This window comes from Carassius auratus, chromosome 43 (assembly GCF_003368295.1).
Source record: "Carassius auratus strain Wakin chromosome 43, ASM336829v1, whole genome shotgun sequence".
Classification (NCBI taxonomy): domain Eukaryota; kingdom Metazoa; phylum Chordata; class Actinopteri; order Cypriniformes; family Cyprinidae; genus Carassius; species Carassius auratus.
Genome location: NC_039285.1, coordinates 7,170,081 through 7,187,485, shown reverse-complemented (window position 1 = coordinate 7,187,485; position 17,405 = coordinate 7,170,081). Strand labels below are relative to the sequence as shown.

The 17,405-nt window shown below is 38.8% G+C and overlaps 2 protein-coding genes across 7 annotated transcripts in view; both read right to left on the bottom strand.

The window, feature by feature from the left end:
* Window positions 1–241: 241 nt before the first annotated feature.
* On the bottom strand, window positions 242–9,656 carry LOC113061589 (transcriptional repressor CTCF-like). 4 transcript variants are annotated; one of them, XM_026230824.1, is made up of 13 exons: window positions 9,468–9,603; window positions 5,908–6,016; window positions 5,161–5,697; window positions 4,729–5,068; window positions 4,452–4,622; window positions 4,224–4,357; window positions 4,021–4,141; window positions 3,775–3,924; window positions 3,490–3,650; window positions 3,200–3,382; window positions 2,975–3,113; window positions 2,580–2,792; window positions 242–2,156 (listed from the first exon to the last, which is right to left on the bottom strand). In XM_026230824.1, exons 2-13 carry the CDS (start codon window positions 5,929–5,931, stop codon window positions 1,930–1,932), a joined length of 2,400 nt encoding a protein of 799 aa, XP_026086609.1. In that variant the 5' UTR covers window positions 5,932–6,016; window positions 9,468–9,603; the 3' UTR covers window positions 242–1,929. The 4 variants fall into 4 exon arrangements, with proteins under 4 accessions (XP_026086609.1, XP_026086607.1, XP_026086608.1 ...); XM_026230822.1 differs by lacking the exon at window positions 5,908–6,016 and having other exon boundaries at window positions 9,468–9,656; XM_026230823.1 differs by lacking the exon at window positions 5,908–6,016 and having other exon boundaries at window positions 242–2,153; window positions 9,468–9,656.
* Window positions 9,657–10,314: 658 nt separating this feature from the next.
* The window catches only part of LOC113061588 (rho family-interacting cell polarization regulator 1-like), a 60,416-nt gene continuing 53,325 nt past the window's right edge, over window positions 10,315–17,405 (bottom strand). For all 3 annotated transcript variants that reach the window (XM_026230821.1, XM_026230820.1, XM_026230818.1), the window contains exons 15-22: window positions 16,598–16,754; window positions 16,197–16,332; window positions 15,784–15,945; window positions 15,355–15,513; window positions 14,062–14,258; window positions 12,414–12,497; window positions 12,114–12,204; window positions 10,315–11,759 (exon numbers count right to left, since the gene is read on the bottom strand). In XM_026230821.1, coding sequence (XP_026086606.1) covers window positions 11,662–11,759; window positions 12,114–12,204; window positions 12,414–12,497; window positions 14,062–14,258; window positions 15,355–15,513; window positions 15,784–15,945; window positions 16,197–16,332; window positions 16,598–16,754 — 1,084 coding nt within the window. In that variant the 3' untranslated portion in view covers window positions 10,315–11,661. The remainder of the gene's footprint in view (window positions 11,760–12,113; window positions 12,205–12,413; window positions 12,498–14,061; window positions 14,259–15,354; window positions 15,514–15,783; window positions 15,946–16,196; window positions 16,333–16,597; window positions 16,755–17,405) is intronic.

Sequence of the window (17,405 nt, the reverse complement as noted above, 5' to 3'; positions counted from 1 at the left end):
TGTATATGTATATATATATATATATCTCACACACCCTAAAGATTGTTTTACATTTTAAAACTTAATCTGTACTCATTAAAGCAAAAGAACCATGTAAAAATTTAAATGACAAACAAGATTCATTATTTTCACCTTTGTAACTAGGTAAAGAATGAAAGTCTGTGTTTCAAATAGCATATAATTGTATCAAATTCCTGTCGAAATGTCACATAACTGAAAAAAAAGAGGAGAAAACAGACACTGACAATATTTGTTTTTTTATTAGCTGTACAGCAATACATTCTCCACACCATCTTACCTCATTTGACCTCTATACCCCACCCAGCCATAATAAATGTCTTTATAAGGTTGGTTTTCTGACCATTGTAAAATTCACACAGTACAGCTAGGCTTACAAGAAAACAAAAAGAAAAAAAGAAAAAACCTTTACCTATATTTTTAAGAGCTTAAAAAAAGAAAGCAATTTAAATGCAACTACATGTTGGAGGAAAACTTCATTTTGATTTAGAAAAACAAATATTCTGAAATAAGGACATTGCTCTTTTGAACAAGTGACAAACTTTTTACAAATAACCCATCCAAGCTCCCCCTCTAGAAAGAGTTCATATCAAAATAGCTTCCTCGAACACTTGTATTAAACTTTTTTTTTTTAATTAAATGTGATCTGAACAAACCTACTGTAAACTTTAAGTCTCTTTTCAAAATCCCATGAAACTATTAACTCAGGTCACTTGGAGCTTAATATTAGGGGTGGTTGTTGGGAACACGACCACATCAAAACAGATCCTAATGATTGGGGACGTGCGCGTCGCTGTACCTGCCCAGTTCTGTCCCTTTTCCTCCTTTTACAAAAGCTAGAAAAAATAAAAATCAAACATGGAAGCCTATTCATCAGGTGGTACAATATTAAAGCCACTCTTTCGTCGCCTTTAAGCAGTGGTAAAAAGATGACGCAACCCCTCCCTATCAAGCAAGTTGAGCAGACCAAATGCAACAATTAAAGCTACAGAAGGACAGAAAGAATGGGGGTTAGTTATACAGCCGACATGATTCTTCAGGCTTTTATTTTTTTTCCCCACAAGTAATTTGAAAGCCTTCAGTGGCATGTTTCCAAACAACTACTGTTAAAAGCCATTGCGCCCTAGCATTCAACGTCATCAATTCACTAGAAAAAGATTAAAATCTTCATAAAACAGAAAATTAAAATTATTTACAAGCAATACTAGCCAAGATTACCTTTTTTGTACAACTTTATCAACCGCAGGTTTTTTTTTTTATATATAAATGGATGGATGTAATCGTCCCTGGCTTTATAATCAGATGGCTACATTTCTACGCTCTAACATTATCAACTGTGAGCAGTGAAAGAGCACATGAGGAACAAACAGAATAAAAGTCATCAGAAATCTCAAACATTGAAAGGATTTTCTTGGACAGGCGGGGTAAAATAAAACCCATTTCTACAGCAGTGACGGAGAATCTAGATTTCAAGGCTTTGCCAGGCACAAAATGATAATTTCTCTATTGCCATGGTAATCGAAATAAGTAAAGACGGCAGGTTAGCTGGGTAAAGAAAACTAGAAATGCATGTATTATATACCACATAATGTCGGAGATATTCCTGCTCTCAAAAAAATCATCTTGCCTCTCCACATACAATGTACACAGCAAAAAGAAATCCGCAGTTGAACTACTGGTATGATAAAAACATTAGAAAAGCGCAGTTTTGTGATCGTAATGAAAAGATCAGATGTAAGAAACTTCAGGACGTTCAGAATTTGGGGGAGGACACAGTGCTGTATTAAAGGAGGTGAAGAAAGAAATGTGAGCATGTGTAGGTATATCTATATATAATCAAGGGACAAATATGGGGATGTGCATTTATGCAAGCATTTGTGATCAGCCTGTGGATGTACACGTATCCCCAGATCACCGGTCCATCATGCTAAGGATCATTTCAGGAGTAAGATCACCATTCGGCGCAGCTTCAGGGATGTCTAGCTGCACTGTTTCTACACCGGCCTCGACAGCCTCCACTTCCTCCACTACCGGCTGGGCAGCTGAAGCTGCATCCATGCCCTCAGGCTCCTTCTTCACGATGATGTTCTCAATGGCCCCTGTGCTTTCATCCTCCACCTGGATAATGGCAGCAGCTGCTAGAAGCAGAGAGAATCATTAAGTTAAACAGTTAAAAGAGACTTTGAATGGTTTCTCTTAATACTAGGGCCCTAAGATTTCTGCGATGTGGAAAACGTGGACAAATCATGGAGTCCAGTCACAAAAACGGAATTCACAGTTTAAAAAAAAAGTCGAATTTAAATATGAATCCCGAATGTTCTGAACCTCTGTTAATGAATGGCGCAGATGCACAGTTTTATTTATTACACACTGACTGAAGCACATGTGATACTTACGGTGTTTTCAGCATCATGCTTTTTGATTAATAAACCTTTGATAACTATAAAAAAAAAAAAAAAAGTAGAAAAAAAATTCCAGAAAAATTACACCAGAAAAAAATAAATAAAATAAAAATTAAAAAATTCATAGGGCCCTATAATATGCATCAGCGCACAAGTTACCTGTGGTGGTTTTGGTGACAGACTTGGTAGGAGAAGCCTTGGCTGCATTCTTTGGGGGTCTGCCACGTTTCCTCTTGACAGGAGGTTCGGCTGGCGCAGGGATGGGAATGCTGGGTGGAGCCTGTTCCACATCCATCTGGTCAATGTCATCATCAAATAGGTCATCATCTTCCTCTTCATCAATGTCATCAAGGTCAGGTTCTCCATGCTCATCTAAGGTATTCAGGTCACAGCGTTAAAACTCTCTTAAAATGGTCATGATTTATATTATTGGCCCCACATCCAGCCCAACAGTTTAGATAATCACGTTCTTATTGACAGATTTCGTGCAGGTGTTTGTTCAACTTCTAATACAACCACCAACATAATAGCAAAACCATAGCCAAGCCACTCACCACTATCATCATCATCATCATCCTTTCTAGATCGCATTTTCCTCTTTCTGCCTCCACGGCCCCTTTTGGGAGGAGCTCCATTCTCTCCATCACCAGAATCCATACCATTGCAGTTCTCTGCATGTCTGGCCATGGTATTCTGTTAAAAACACACAATTTGTTAAACAACGTTTACTGTATCCAGCAGCACCCTGAAATACCTCAAACTTCTTTAATATACCATACCCTGCGAGTGAAGGTCTTGCCGCACTTGGTGCATACAAAGGATGTGGGTACAAAACTGGGGTCGTGATAGCGCCGAAAGTGCATGTCCAGCAGCTGTTTCTGTCTGAAAGTTTTCTCACACTGGCTGCAGGCATATGGCTTCTCCCCAGTATGGGTGCGCTTGTGCATGACCATGTGACGCTCCTGACAGCAAGAACACAACAGTAAATATAAAGCAGAGTTCCCTACAAGGTGATAAAAAAGTGCTTACAAAATTTAATCTGGAGAGAATTTAGCATGAGCTGTCTAACCTGACGGCATGCATAATCACACTGATCACACTTGAAGCGTTTCTCATTTTTGTGGGACTTCTGATGCTGGATGAGTGCGTAGCGCTCATGGAAAACTGCATCACAATAACGGCACTTCCTGCCCTGCTCAATGTAGGAATGCTGCTTACGGAGATGCACACCTGAAAGGGACACAGCACATGTGTAAACATCAATACACCACAAGTATGTTACAAGTGGTCATTGCTACTAAAAAGCACACCAGTAACAACTATAAAATGTTAATGCTGAACATTGTAGTTTTACCAAGATCACTCTTGCGGGCAATAACGGTGTCGCAGTGGGGGCAGTGAAACTTTGCCACATTTTCTGTGTGTTTCTGCAGTATGTGCATCTTCATGGTACCACTCTGAGTAAAACGTGCATGACAGATATAGCACTCATAGGGCTTCTCTCCTATAGGACAGATAAAAAAAAAAAAACATCCCAATATTCACATCAATTCCATTTCTTGAACCAATTTAGTTCACAATCTGAGAAAGTGCTGCTGACCTGAGTGGGTCCTCATGTGTCTCTTCAGCTTATAGGTATCTCTGCTGGCATAACTGCAGAGACTGCACTGGAACGGACGCTCTCCAGTGTGGGAGCGAATGTGGCGCTTTAGCTTGCTAACCTGTTTAGTTTAAAGACTTAGGTCAAAATGGAAGCAATTTTCCATGAAAGAAAAAAAATCAACATGATACTCTCAGACCAACCTCTACACTGGCATAGTCACACATGGAGCACTTGAATGGTTTCTCATGAGTGTGCTTGTAGCGTCGGTGTCGCACCAGTTCTCCACTGGTGACGAAGGCCATGTCGCAGTCAGTGCACTTATGTGGTCTGGTGCCTGTGAGAGAGAAAAAAATAAAAATAAAATAGTCTTTCATTTTCTAATTCACTCTAGAAAGCCTATTAATTCTAATGCACTCGAGATCATGTACCTGTGTGGGTGTTGAGGTGGTTCCTCAGCAACGTCACAGTCCTGAAGGCTCGTCCACAAAGATGGCACTTGTGAGGCCTCTCATCCGTGTGGCTCTTCATGTGGCGGTCCAGATTGGAACGGCGAGGGCAAGTGTAACTGCACAGCTCACACTGGAATGTCTTTTTAACACCTACACACACAGACAATGATTTAGACCCAGCACAGATCGGATACTGACACTATACTATAACATCATGCAAGTGTCTATTCACTCGGTGTGTATCACACTTTCTTACCTTTCTTCTTAATTTTGGTTGGTTTTGGCGGTTTCATGTTACCCACAACTTTCTCAGCATTGACTTCAGAGAGCAGTCCCTCCTGCTGTTCCTCCTCAAAGTCATACACAGACACGTCCATGTCTTTATCACCCTCGGTGTTATAACGCAGCTTGCTTTTCTTAGTCTTCTTGGCCTTTTTAACAGGGGGTGTGTAGTCTGGATCTTTGGACCAGTTTGGGTCTTCATTTTGGGCTTCAACCATATCCTCCTCCTCCTGCTGTGGAGGCTGATTATCTTGGGCCTGGAGCTCATCTTGCTCCACAGTTTCCACTTCTCCATTTGCACCCACTTTGACCACCTGTAGAAGATATATCATTTAGATTCACCAGAAAGTCACAGCACTCTGAATTTAAAAGGTGTAGTCTGATCAGAACATAAAAGATGACCAACCTGGAAGCCTTCAGGCAATGGCAGGGTGTGACAGATGACCGGCTCCCCATCTTTAGGCATGGCAGTGGCATCCACCAGCGTCCCCTGCAGCTCTTCCACAGTAGCGGCAGTGACAGGCACAGCTGAAACGGGCACCTGCACCAGCTGCAGCTCTCCCAAGCCCAACTGCTGCTCTTCCATGTTCACCACCTGTAAGGTGATGATCTGAGTATCATCGACAGTGGTGACCGTGGCTTCATGAGCGGCACCAGCCACACCAAGAGGTGCACCGACAGCAGCCTCCATGACTTCTGTTTTCATCTGGAGCAGGGCAGGGTCCAGGGAGTCCATCACCATCATCTCCACGCTGCTGTTGACAGCTTCCACCACAGGCTCTCCTTCAGCCTGGGCTTGCTCTAACACAGCAGCCTGCAGCAATTCAGCACCCACTTCCTCATCTTCTCGTCGCCTTTGGTACGTCTTACATTCCTTGGCCTTGAAAGCATCCCCTGCATCTTCCACCACTGCCTCAGTCGGTCCCCCTTCCATGGGTAATACCTACACAGATTAAAAGTAACAAAGTTATAATGCAGCATTATATGTAGGATGCTAAAGTTAGTTACCTGACAGCAAACTGGACTTTTTTTGTTTACTTGCTTATACCAAGGAGGCCTGCTATCAGCCTTGCAAATGGTGAACAATAGAGTTGATTTGGCATTTCCATAGACATCAAGACTTCTGTGTTTGTATAGCAGACTGTGGGTTTACCTGTACCAAAAATGAATACTTCATCTCTCTACACCTGTGCCTTCACCACTTTCTGCCTCCGATGAATGAACTATCTGTCTCAACTTTGCTTCTTACTATCTAGCTCAACCTGTTGGGATGCAAACAAATCATGTCATCAATGTTTTTTATATATATATATATATATATATATATAAAAGACACACACACTTAAATGTATTATTCAGGCTAAGCATTAACATTCACAAACTACTGTCGACTATTTTTAACAGAAAAGAATGCAATGAGCTCATATTCATGACTTTATAAGTTGGAAATAGGAAGTTCACGATAGCACATGAAGACAGCAGAGAAGCGCTCTCACTCAACACAGTGGAGTGAATTTTTTGTTAACTTTGTGGTTTATTATTTTGAGTTATATGGGACGCGATAACACACGTCCCTCTCTGAAATTATTGCTTTGCAGATCTATCACTTTTGCCACTCAATCATGCAGCACATATCGGAAGATCTGCACTCCGGAGCGGTTAGTGCTCACACTCAATGATCTATACAGGCGCTGGTAAAATAATTCGAATATCATCAAAAAGTTAATTTCACTAATTCCATTCAAAAAGTAAAACTTGTATATTACATTCATTCATTACACACAGACTGATAAATTTAAAATGTTTATTTCTTTTAATTTTGATGATTATTAGGACTGGGATAAACGATTATTTTTTCGATGCATCGATTAATCTAACAATTAATTTTTTCAGACCGATTCCATTTCGATCATCTCCCCATTAATTGACTACTAACAATTTATACATGATGATTTACATATCTGAATGAAAAAAACATGAATTCCTTAACATTGCAATATATGTTTATTGCTCTTAAAATGACAAAATAAAAGACTAACTAAGAATGCATTACTTTGCACTTGTATAGAGATAGTATTCAATAAAACCTTGAAAACACATAGCTTACTGAAACAAGCTTACTGAACACATAGGGCCTAGCTTACTGAAATAAGTTATTCTTTCAGATGAAAATAAAAACAACTTGATGTCGAACATCAAGTAAAAGTCGTGATCTGGCTCGGCGTTCATCTTCAGTTCTCTCTTCACATCAGTTCAGTCAGTGTACTGTTTGAGTGCATGTATCACTCCGGGATATTGGTTTGTTTTAACTCAGAGGGAGTGTCAGCCACATTAAAAAAAGTGAACAGCTTAAGTCATTTGTGGATTAATGCGTATTGGAGACGCGAACCATTTAAAATGATTCAGTTCGATTTGGCGAACTGATTAAAAAAAGATCCGGTTACATCAAATGATTCATTGGCGAACCGGATATGACAAACTGCTTTGTTTTTAACTCTCTCACAACAGACACGGAAGAGAAGACAATGCTGAATAAAGTTGTAGTTTTTGCTATTTTTGGACCAAAATGTATTTTCGATGCTTAAAAGATTCTAACTGTCCCTCTGATGTCACATGGACTACTTTGATGATGTTTTTCTTACCTTTCTGGACATGGACACAGAAGGACTGAGAGCTCTCAGACTAAATATAAAATATATTAAACTGTGTTCCGAAGATAAATGGAGGTCTTACTGGTTTTGAGTTATTAATGACAAATTAGATTTTTGGGTGAACTAAGTAATATTAAAATTTTCTGAGATACTGAATTTGGGATTTTCCTTAGTTGTCAGTTATAATCATTAAAATTAGAAGAAATAAACATTTGAAAAATATCAGTCTGTGTGTAATGAATGAATATAATATACAAGTTTCACTTTTTGAATGGAATTAGTGAAATAAATCTACTTTTGGATGATATTCTAATTATATGACCAGCACTTGTAGTTAATCAATTATTCACAACATATACTCTTCATAAAATCTAACATTAAAACGGTTTTTGGCATTGCACTGAATGTTTTGAAACCCATATTACCACACCATGAGAAGGTTAAATTATCAAGTATCTAAGAGCAATAAACACACTTTTCTGCAGCACCACACTGTTTTCCAAGTGGCATTTAATGATGTCACAGACTGCCTAAAATGACTCTTATTTTACTTGAAAATTTAAAATTAACGTTACTTGAAAATGCCAAGACAAATATTTTTAACTTGGCATTTTATATTTATTTAGCCAATTAGCTGAATGACAATTTTACACTGTGGAACATTATCTCTCCCCATATTTAGACATATTGCCACTAAAAGTTATTTGAAATATGAATAAAAGGCAATTTACTTGCATTTAAGATGTGTTTTATGAATTTCAAAATGACTAAATGTAATTTGATGCGGACACAAAAATGGGTCTTTGACCCATATATTATATAAACAACCTCGGCAAACTTGCAAAACTTGACTTTCATTGTACCAAAACCACATTTTGAACTCTTGATTCGGCGCCAGAAAGCATCATCTGAACTGGTTCGTGTCTACTTCCTTATGATCGTGCGCATTTGACCACCAAGCCATCTAAACCGACAAAACAATACAAACGTATCCACTATTCATTTACCTTCACACGTTTTAAAACACCCTTATGATTTTCCACAGCAAGAGGGCATTCTGAGATGGTTAATCGTATTTTTGTACCACTACCAGTCGGGTTGTAGAGGGAGCTCTCCACAGTTTTTATCCCTTCTGTCGTTTGTTGCTTGAGGTTAGTCTTTCTATAAGAGTGAGCGGTCGCACGGAGATCGACGACCGGGGCGATTTAGCGGTGTTCTCAGGCGATAAACTCTGGGATTCTGGGCTCGGTGGCGGGACTCGCTCTTACTTCTCGAAAATGGCCATCGATATCATTTAGGAACGACATCTTCCTCGTTTGATTTTAATCTGCGCAATACGGCGGCAACGGCGGCAGAACTCATGCTAAAACACCAAATAGACATTTAATGCTTATTTATTTACAATTAAACAACCGATCATATTTGATTCCAGGAGAAGTAACGTTAAAGACCAAAGAGCGAAGTCAGGCCGCAGTAATGGGACTTTATTATCGCTGAACCGGGTCAATGTTTCATCGACTCGGGTTTGAATTTAACTGCTCGAGGAGGGGCGCGAACACAGCAATAGGCGCGACCTGGAATCTGTTTTACGGCTTACAAATAGCATATATTAAGCTCAAAACCTCGCGGATTTGACGTTTGTGGATTTAGTTGCTTTTCTTCACACTGTTTGGGTGTGGCAGGGTTGGAAATTGGTTAACTTTGGGAAGCATATTAGCTGGTTAGCTAAGTGCGCGTGCAGAAACGGCGGGTTTCTAAAGACAGGAAACAAAGAGAAGAAACAGAAAATGGACGCCTGGCCTAAAGACTGAAGCAAACATCCTGTCCTAAAATAATAGCATCTTTGTAAAATGCTGCCTGATATAGCATCAATAGTGCATAATAATCGGGCTGAAGCCCGAACTTCTGGGTTATAAATGTTTTTTGCTAAATTTTCGATAACGATAGAGGGAGACAAACACCCCCCGCCAGCCGCCTGGACTGGGAGCCCCATCGTGACACCTAGAGGCCGATTAAAGCTCCTGCAAAACTCCCCCCTTTCGAAAAAGTAGTGCTGTTTTACCTGCGTTTGGTGATTTACTCTCGCGTTGAATTCGATAGAAAGCCCAGGGTTTGTTCTTCCTTTGGTACGAGACGGAGTAAAACTGCGTCCTTCACCTCCGGCGGTTTTAATCCTCTCCCGCTTTTGCAGAGTAGGCTCCGCACAAAATGGCGGCCTCGAGCTGCTGTTGCGCATGCGCGTCAGGCAGGGGGGCGGTGGCGTGGGGGAGGGCTGTAAACACAAGCAGTGCGCGGATTGGCCGTGTGGGGCGCTACTTTTGAATTACGGATGTGGGCCTTCCTTTTTTTTTAATACAAGAGAGCATCGAGTCAAATGTGTATAAATTTTATGTGTATACATATTATGTTAACATTGCAGCATATGATCCTCTAATAATAATATAAGAATTTATTAGAAGATACTATGTTAGTTTAACAGCCCGAAGTGGAAATATAAGGTGGAAAGATAGTGAGAGCCTGTTTTTTATATGTGTGTGTATATATATATATATATATATATATATATATATATATATATATATATATATATATATATATATAAACGTATGTAGCTGTTTGTGTGTGCGTTTGATAACAAATCTTACAAGTTTCATATACATATACATTATACATACATATATGTGTGTGTGTGTGTGTTTGTAAAATCATGTAGGAAGCCATTTTGACCAATACACTACACTAGTCCTGTGTTATGTAATGTACTGCTTTTTTCCTTGATAATGACCATTTGAGCATGCATACATTAGTTTGGAAATGCTTTGGTTACGTAATTCCCTTATTTTAACATTTTCTTTGTGACAAAGTACAAATAACAGACATTAAATTTGTTAATAAATTAACATGTCGCCCAAGTTTTAGTGTCCATAATTTTAATGGTTTCCTTTACAGTTGATGCCAGCAATATCCTTGTCAGACAATATACATTTAGAGTAAATAAAAAAAAAAAAATCAATAGTAAATCACTTCTTTAATGCTGCACAATCTGTAGATAATAATGAAAAATATATTTAAATCTGTTCTGCAGTTTATGATCCTAAACCACAGTCTTGAGTTTTAAATAAAGTCTATCTAATTCTCTTGCTCCCCATACTACTTTGAGGCACTTATACACTGAAGAGGCGTTCTTTGTCATATTTAAGTCTGGAACAGCTTGAACTAGAAAATAATGTTATGTAAAATGATGAACAAACGGTCTCTGGTTCCAACTCCGAGCCTTTCCGTCTAGCAGCACTGGAGAAATGCAAGGATGAGTCGAACATGATCTATGGCCATTCTACAGATCAAAAGCATGGAAAGGTTGTCAGAACCTATCGCAAAAGGCAATATTCACCACAGTTTACAGCTTTCACTTATAATAATGATGAAATCTTGGTAAAAAATGGACAGCTTCACCACTTTTACAGCAGATTTTACAATGCCAGTGGCTTAAATGTGAAGTGTTTGGTGAATCAAATCAGATCTGCATTGGCTTATTGAGCATTTAAACAAAATGACAACACAAAACATTTTTACTTCCGATGGAATATAGATATATATTCTGTATCAATAAAGCATATGACAGTATGGAATGGCACTGTTACTATGGCAACAAGGTCCCTCCCTATGAAAGTTTGGGATTAATGAGGAAGTAATTTCAAAGAGACCCCCTCAGCTTCCAGAATGTATTCTCCAATCACTGTGTACACACACAAGCACTCTTCACAAAGTGGACAATCAGATTCTCCATGTATTCTGCGGGTAGTCACTGCCCAATAAAGTGAAAAAACACTTTCTCTCCCATCAATATCAGTCATCACTTGTATTGCTGATCAGGGTCCAGCTTCATTTAACGAATGATGAAGGCAACACCGTTGGGCCGAGTCTTAAGGCAGTAAAATATTCTTTATAAACCCATTGCCACCTATGTATCTTACCTAATCACTTCACAGTAGTTCATCTCAGGCCATATCCAAAATATTAATAACATACAGATCGACATACAAGTCCTCTTGTCAAATGAGTGTATAACATCTGTCCTATCTTTGAGGACAGTGCTGACACTCTATCTGCAAGAGTGTGATTAAGCTGATTTGTCATTAAAACGGTTTGATAGTTTTTAAGTGTGCATTTATCGTTTGTAATTGGCATGATCATGACGGTGAGGATACTGAAACACATGTACATTATTTTCGACAAGTATCGCTCAGTTGATTGTGTCAGAAAGCCGTACTGGCCATGCTGCCCGGCACAAAAAGCCGGGGCAATCCATCTTGTGAGGACTCAAGGTGTCGAAGGGCCATCTTCCCCTCCTCCCCTGCAATTAAGACAAAAGAAACACAAATAAGAGACATTATGCTTCTCTCTAAAATGCCAATACCTTTCAGTCCATTCATTTTTATTCATTTAATTAAGAATAATATTTATTTTTTGAAATTTTTTGTTCAGCATTTTGTTTTTGAATTATTTTATACAGACTATAAATTCAATATAGACATTTTGCAAACTTCTAAAATGTTATAAATTTCCCTGAATCTTTCAGCCATTCTTTTTAAATTCTCTGATCTTTATCATTTTTACACGGCTCACTGTGGGAACACGCATTCTTTCACTTTCATTACCGATCTTTCCTTCGTGTGTCCATTTCCTCTGGTTTAGTTCAACTGCTTACCTAGCACAAGCAGAGCTTGTTTGGCAGCCTCCCTCACATCCTCCTTATCTGTCCGGCACAGATACACCAGCTGCTCGATGCTCTCTTTGGCCTGTAATGCACAAACACAGACAGCAGGGCTCCTCAAACACTGATGTGTGAAGCTGCATATAACCTGATTTCCACTCAGATTACAAGAGCACATATTACCACCAAGCATTTGATGTTATGCAAGCATATATATACACAGTGTAAAAAAAAAAAACATAGATTGAGTGGTGCTGGTTTTTCTAGTCCAGAAGTTTATAAGCTTCAACTGACCTTCAGGCATGCGAGTGATTTACATCCACACACCCGCGTCTCAACACTTTCATCCTCAAGCAACTCTAGACAGCTCACCAATGCCTGAGACAGAACAGAAATGAGAGACATCAAAATCAAATCAACGGTTGCTTTGTTGCGTCCTGTTGCAGCGCAGATACAGTGTCAGCATGGTTTGTCATACAGTCATACGGTAGCAGATTGAAAAGTAAGTATCTTTCTGCAGTCCAACAGACAGCAGTGCGGTGGTGGCTTGAGTCTGCTGAATGGAGATTTAAACCCTACGTTCTCACCTTATTGGAGAGACTCAATGCTAATTGAGTCAACAATTTCCCCGTCTTTTACTCTCACAATGAGCTTATCATATTTGTTTGCTACATTAGTAGGGCCCTATGATTTCTGCAATGCAGAAAACATTGACGGAATTGGGGAATCCAGACATAAAAACGGTATTTGCTGTATAACAGAATTTCATGGAATTTGTATTATTTTTGATGAATAAATAAAAAACAGGTCAGTACACACACACACACACACACACACATATATATATATAGACTGTGAATGCTAAACTGTAAAAAAGACTATTTAAATGAAACAGTTCTGCATGTTCATTTAATTAACAAAGAATACACAGAGTTTATAAAATATTGGAAATTATAATTGCTTTATTTTAGATGTTTACATTATGTTAAGTGCACTGATGTCATACTCATTTTGAATAATAAAGTTTGTTATATACCCTGCCTCCACTACATAGACCTATGTTTGTCAAATCATTATAAGTGTTTGCTCACCACATCGGAGTTATCATTACAAAAAAAAAAAAGTGTTTATGTATATATATTCTGTTTATGTAGGCTATATACTGTAATATATAGCAAATGGGAAGTGTGTCCAAACTTTTGACTATACTGTACTTTAATAAAGCTTACAAAAAATTTTTTGGCCGATATATCGGTATCTGTCGTTTTTTACACCCTAATATCGGTATCAGCCCCCCAAAACACCCATATCGGTCGGGCTCTACTAAATACGTAAAAATTTAATGTAAAACTAAAATCTATTTTTTTGATTAAGTTGATTAAGGTAACAACATTAAATTGTGAAAAATACATTTTCTTTCTGAAATTTACTAAAGATTACATTTAACAGTGTTGTTATAATATTAGTTTATTATTTTTAAAGATAAAATTCGAGTGTTCGTTATTGTAGTATCACTGACATACTATTATAGTTTTGTTAATATTTAGAATTTTTTATATTATCTGTTTTTATTTATATTTTAAAGTTTAAGTAATTTTTTTGTGTATTTTATAATAATTGTATTCATTTTTATTTTAAATATATATATACACACATTTTGATTATAAATTTTGATTATTTAAAAAAAAAATGTTAGTTGTAGTTATTTTGTACTTCAACTAACTAAATGTAAGCTTTTTATATATCAACAGGGAAATTTAGCATTTAAAGTGGAAAACTTTGGACACATTTGACAGATTTTTAATATATTTTTAAACCATGTGATCTCATAGCTTATACTTAAAGTTGCGACATTACTTTTGTAGAAAAGTATTTTGCTTTTATTTGTGTCTATACTTTACTATTATATTTGGAGTTTGTAGAGTTTGCAGGGGGATCTTACCCTCTCTCTATGGCGGGTTTGGTCAGCTAGACTCCTCAGCAGGGAGCTGGCTGCACTGCACACTTTCCCTCTTGGATCCCTCAGCAGCAGACTGACAGCCTGCAGGCCCTCCCTCTTCAGACTGCACTCAGGAGGCTTCTTCAAAGATTTGACCAGAACATCCTGATCTCCAGACTGCAGGCACTGAACTAGCCACACTGCATGAAGAGAAAGAAAGAGAGACATGGGACACTGCTGAGAGAACATTAGGTGGGGGAGGACTGGAAAAATGCACCATGATACCACAATGACTCAGTAGTTGAATGAGGTGATAATAGGGGCAATTTCCAATGATGTGATGATAAACTTTCAGTGTAAACTGGATTTTGCATTCACATTGCATTTCTGATGATATTCTCTTTCAAGTATCAATCACAAACTCAAAAGAAAAATGAAAGTATCTGCATTGTTGGTAAAAGTATGTGTTTTTCTGCTGAATACAGTGACACTAATGGTGAGCTATACTTGGGTTTTTAAGGACCTTCTTAATGTTGGATTTATGTTTAAAGTGATAATATAAATAATTCTACTGTTCTTCAGTATTTTAAAATATGTTTAATATGCTCACCAAGTATGCATATAATTTATTTTTACGCGGGAAGTCGTGGCCTAATGGTTAGAGGGTTGGACTCCCAATCGAAGGGTTGTGGGTTCTAGACTCGGGCTGGACGGAATTGTGGGTGGGGGTAGTGCATGTACAGTTCTCTCTCCACCTTCAATACCACGACTTAGGTGTCCTTGAGCAAGGCATCGAACCCCCAACTGCTCCCCGGGCGCCGCAGCATAAATGGGTGCCCACTGCTTCGGGTGTGTGCTCACAGTGTGTGTGTGTGTTCACTGCTCTGTGTGTGTGCATTTCGGATGGGTTAAATGCAGAACACAAATTCTGAGTATGGGTCACCATACTTGGCTGAATGTCACTTCACTTCACTTCACTTCACTTCATTATTACAATTTAAAACAACTGTATTATATTTTTATATATTTACAACAGCCATTACTCTCGACTTAACTGTCACATGTTTTTTTTTTTCAGTTTTTTTTTTGTCCTCTAGAAACATTTTGTCATCTTCTGATGACTAGAAAGTAAAAAATAGCATCTATTTGAGACATTACGATCACTTTTTGATTAATTTAGTTTGTCCTTTATTGACAAACATATGATTTGATGAAGTGAATGCATGACTTTCGGTCTGTTTGTCACCGCAAACTGCTTTCCATGTGAACAGCCCATTATATGGCACTCAAATATACCTTCTTCAGCCAGCTCAGGAATGTGTGTGTCCAAGTCATTCACCCCCTCTGCTTCCAGGTAGCTCCAAAACTGGAAGAGGGTGAGAGTCTCTTTGGACACACCTCCTGCACGCCTGGGTCGCTTCCTCTCCAGGATCCGCTCCAGCAGACGCAGAAACACTAACACACACACACACACACACACACACACACACACAAGTTCAGGGTCACAGAGGGTCAAAGAAAATCTGATTTAGTCTATCAAAATGTACGCACCCGGGGCCATCAGAAACAATGATTAGCAGGATATTAAATCCTTCCCGGAGATGAAAAACAGGAAGTTATGGTTAAGGTTGTAATTTATATGTTGATTAATGGATTTTACAGAAACCAATCTCCCAATAACTAATTTATAGTGTTCATGCATGAATACACAACACACACACACACCTGTGTCTGTGAAACCGGCTCCTCTCTCAGGGAGTTTGCTGGCGTAAGTGTCGCTGAGGGCCTGTAAGAAGGCCTCTGTGGAGGAGCTGTAGATGCTGCAGCCATCCGTGCACTGCCGCCATAGCAGCACAGCCCCTTGGCACTGATCTAACTGAGGAACAACTGCTCCGACATACAAAGAGAATGTGGGAAATAGAAGTGGTTGTGAGGAAAAACTTGTGACAAAATATGTGAAATAGCATTCTGTTGTATAATATACGATCCGTGATGCATGAAAAACAATGTACGAACAATTGCAAAGAAATTAGCTCACAGGTAAGATACAACTTAAACACCACAGAGACCAAACTGATGTATAGTCAACAGAACTAAAGCATTATAACAGTTAAAATACTACAATCAGTGAGACTCACCCTCCTCTGGCTGGATGACTTCGCCCCTCGAGTCCTTCACAACCCATCGTATGAGCTCAAGAACTCTCGCTTCCCGGAGAAGACGGTCCAGAGCGTACATCTCCCCACAGCGCAGGGGTCCGAATGTGCCTAACCTCTGTTTACAAACAACAAAACACAGAGTATGAATAGACATGCTCAGACATTATTATTATTATTATTATTATTATTATTTATTCAAGAGTTTGTGAAGTTTTATTGTTTTAACATTATTTTTTATAATACTTCTGTTGGTTATAATGTATTTACACGTATGAATTGAATTCTACACACATTCTCATTATTTCATGTTATTCCCCTATATATGGGACTAAATGTCCATATCTACTGTAGTACTATTATACAACTGTACAGTAGCTGACCAGCAGCTGCACGCTGCAGTTCTTCAGATGAACCAGCAGGGTGTGATCTAGAGTCGGGCAGCCTGTGCTGATAGGGCCGGAGGAAGTATCCCAACATCGTGCTTCACAGCCCTCATCCTCTCCTGCGCTCTCCACAGCCGCTGGGTGCTCCTCTGCGCTGTATCCATCACAACACACATGTAAACAAACACACGTCAGAAAATGGCAACACAATACAGGCGCTGGTCATATAATTAGAATATCATCAAAAAATTGATTTCAAAAAGTGAAACTTGTATATTATATTCATTCATTACACACAGACTGATATATTTCAAATGTTGATTTCTTTTAATTTTGATTATTATAACTGACAACTAAGGAAAATCCCAAATACGGTATCTCAGAAAACCTGAATATTAAAGTATAAAATATAAAAGTATGAGCGTGTACAGTACTCAATACTTAGTTGGGGCTCCTTTTGCCTGAATTACTGCAGCAATGCTGTGTGGCATGGAGTCGATCAGTCTGTGGCATTGCTCAGGTGTTATGAGAGCCCAGGTTGCTCTGATAGTGGCCTTCAGCTCTTCTGCATTGTTGGGTCTGGCATATCACATCTTCCTCTTCACAATACCCCAAAGATTTTCTATGGGGTTAAGGTCAGGCGGGTTTGCTGGCCAATTAATAACCGGGATAAAATGGTCCTTAAACCAGGTACTGGTAGCTTTGGAACTGTGTGCTGGGGCCAAGTCTTGTTTGAAAATGAAATCTGCATCTCCATAAAGTGCCCAAAACTCCCTGGTATACGGCTGTGTTGACCTTGGACCTC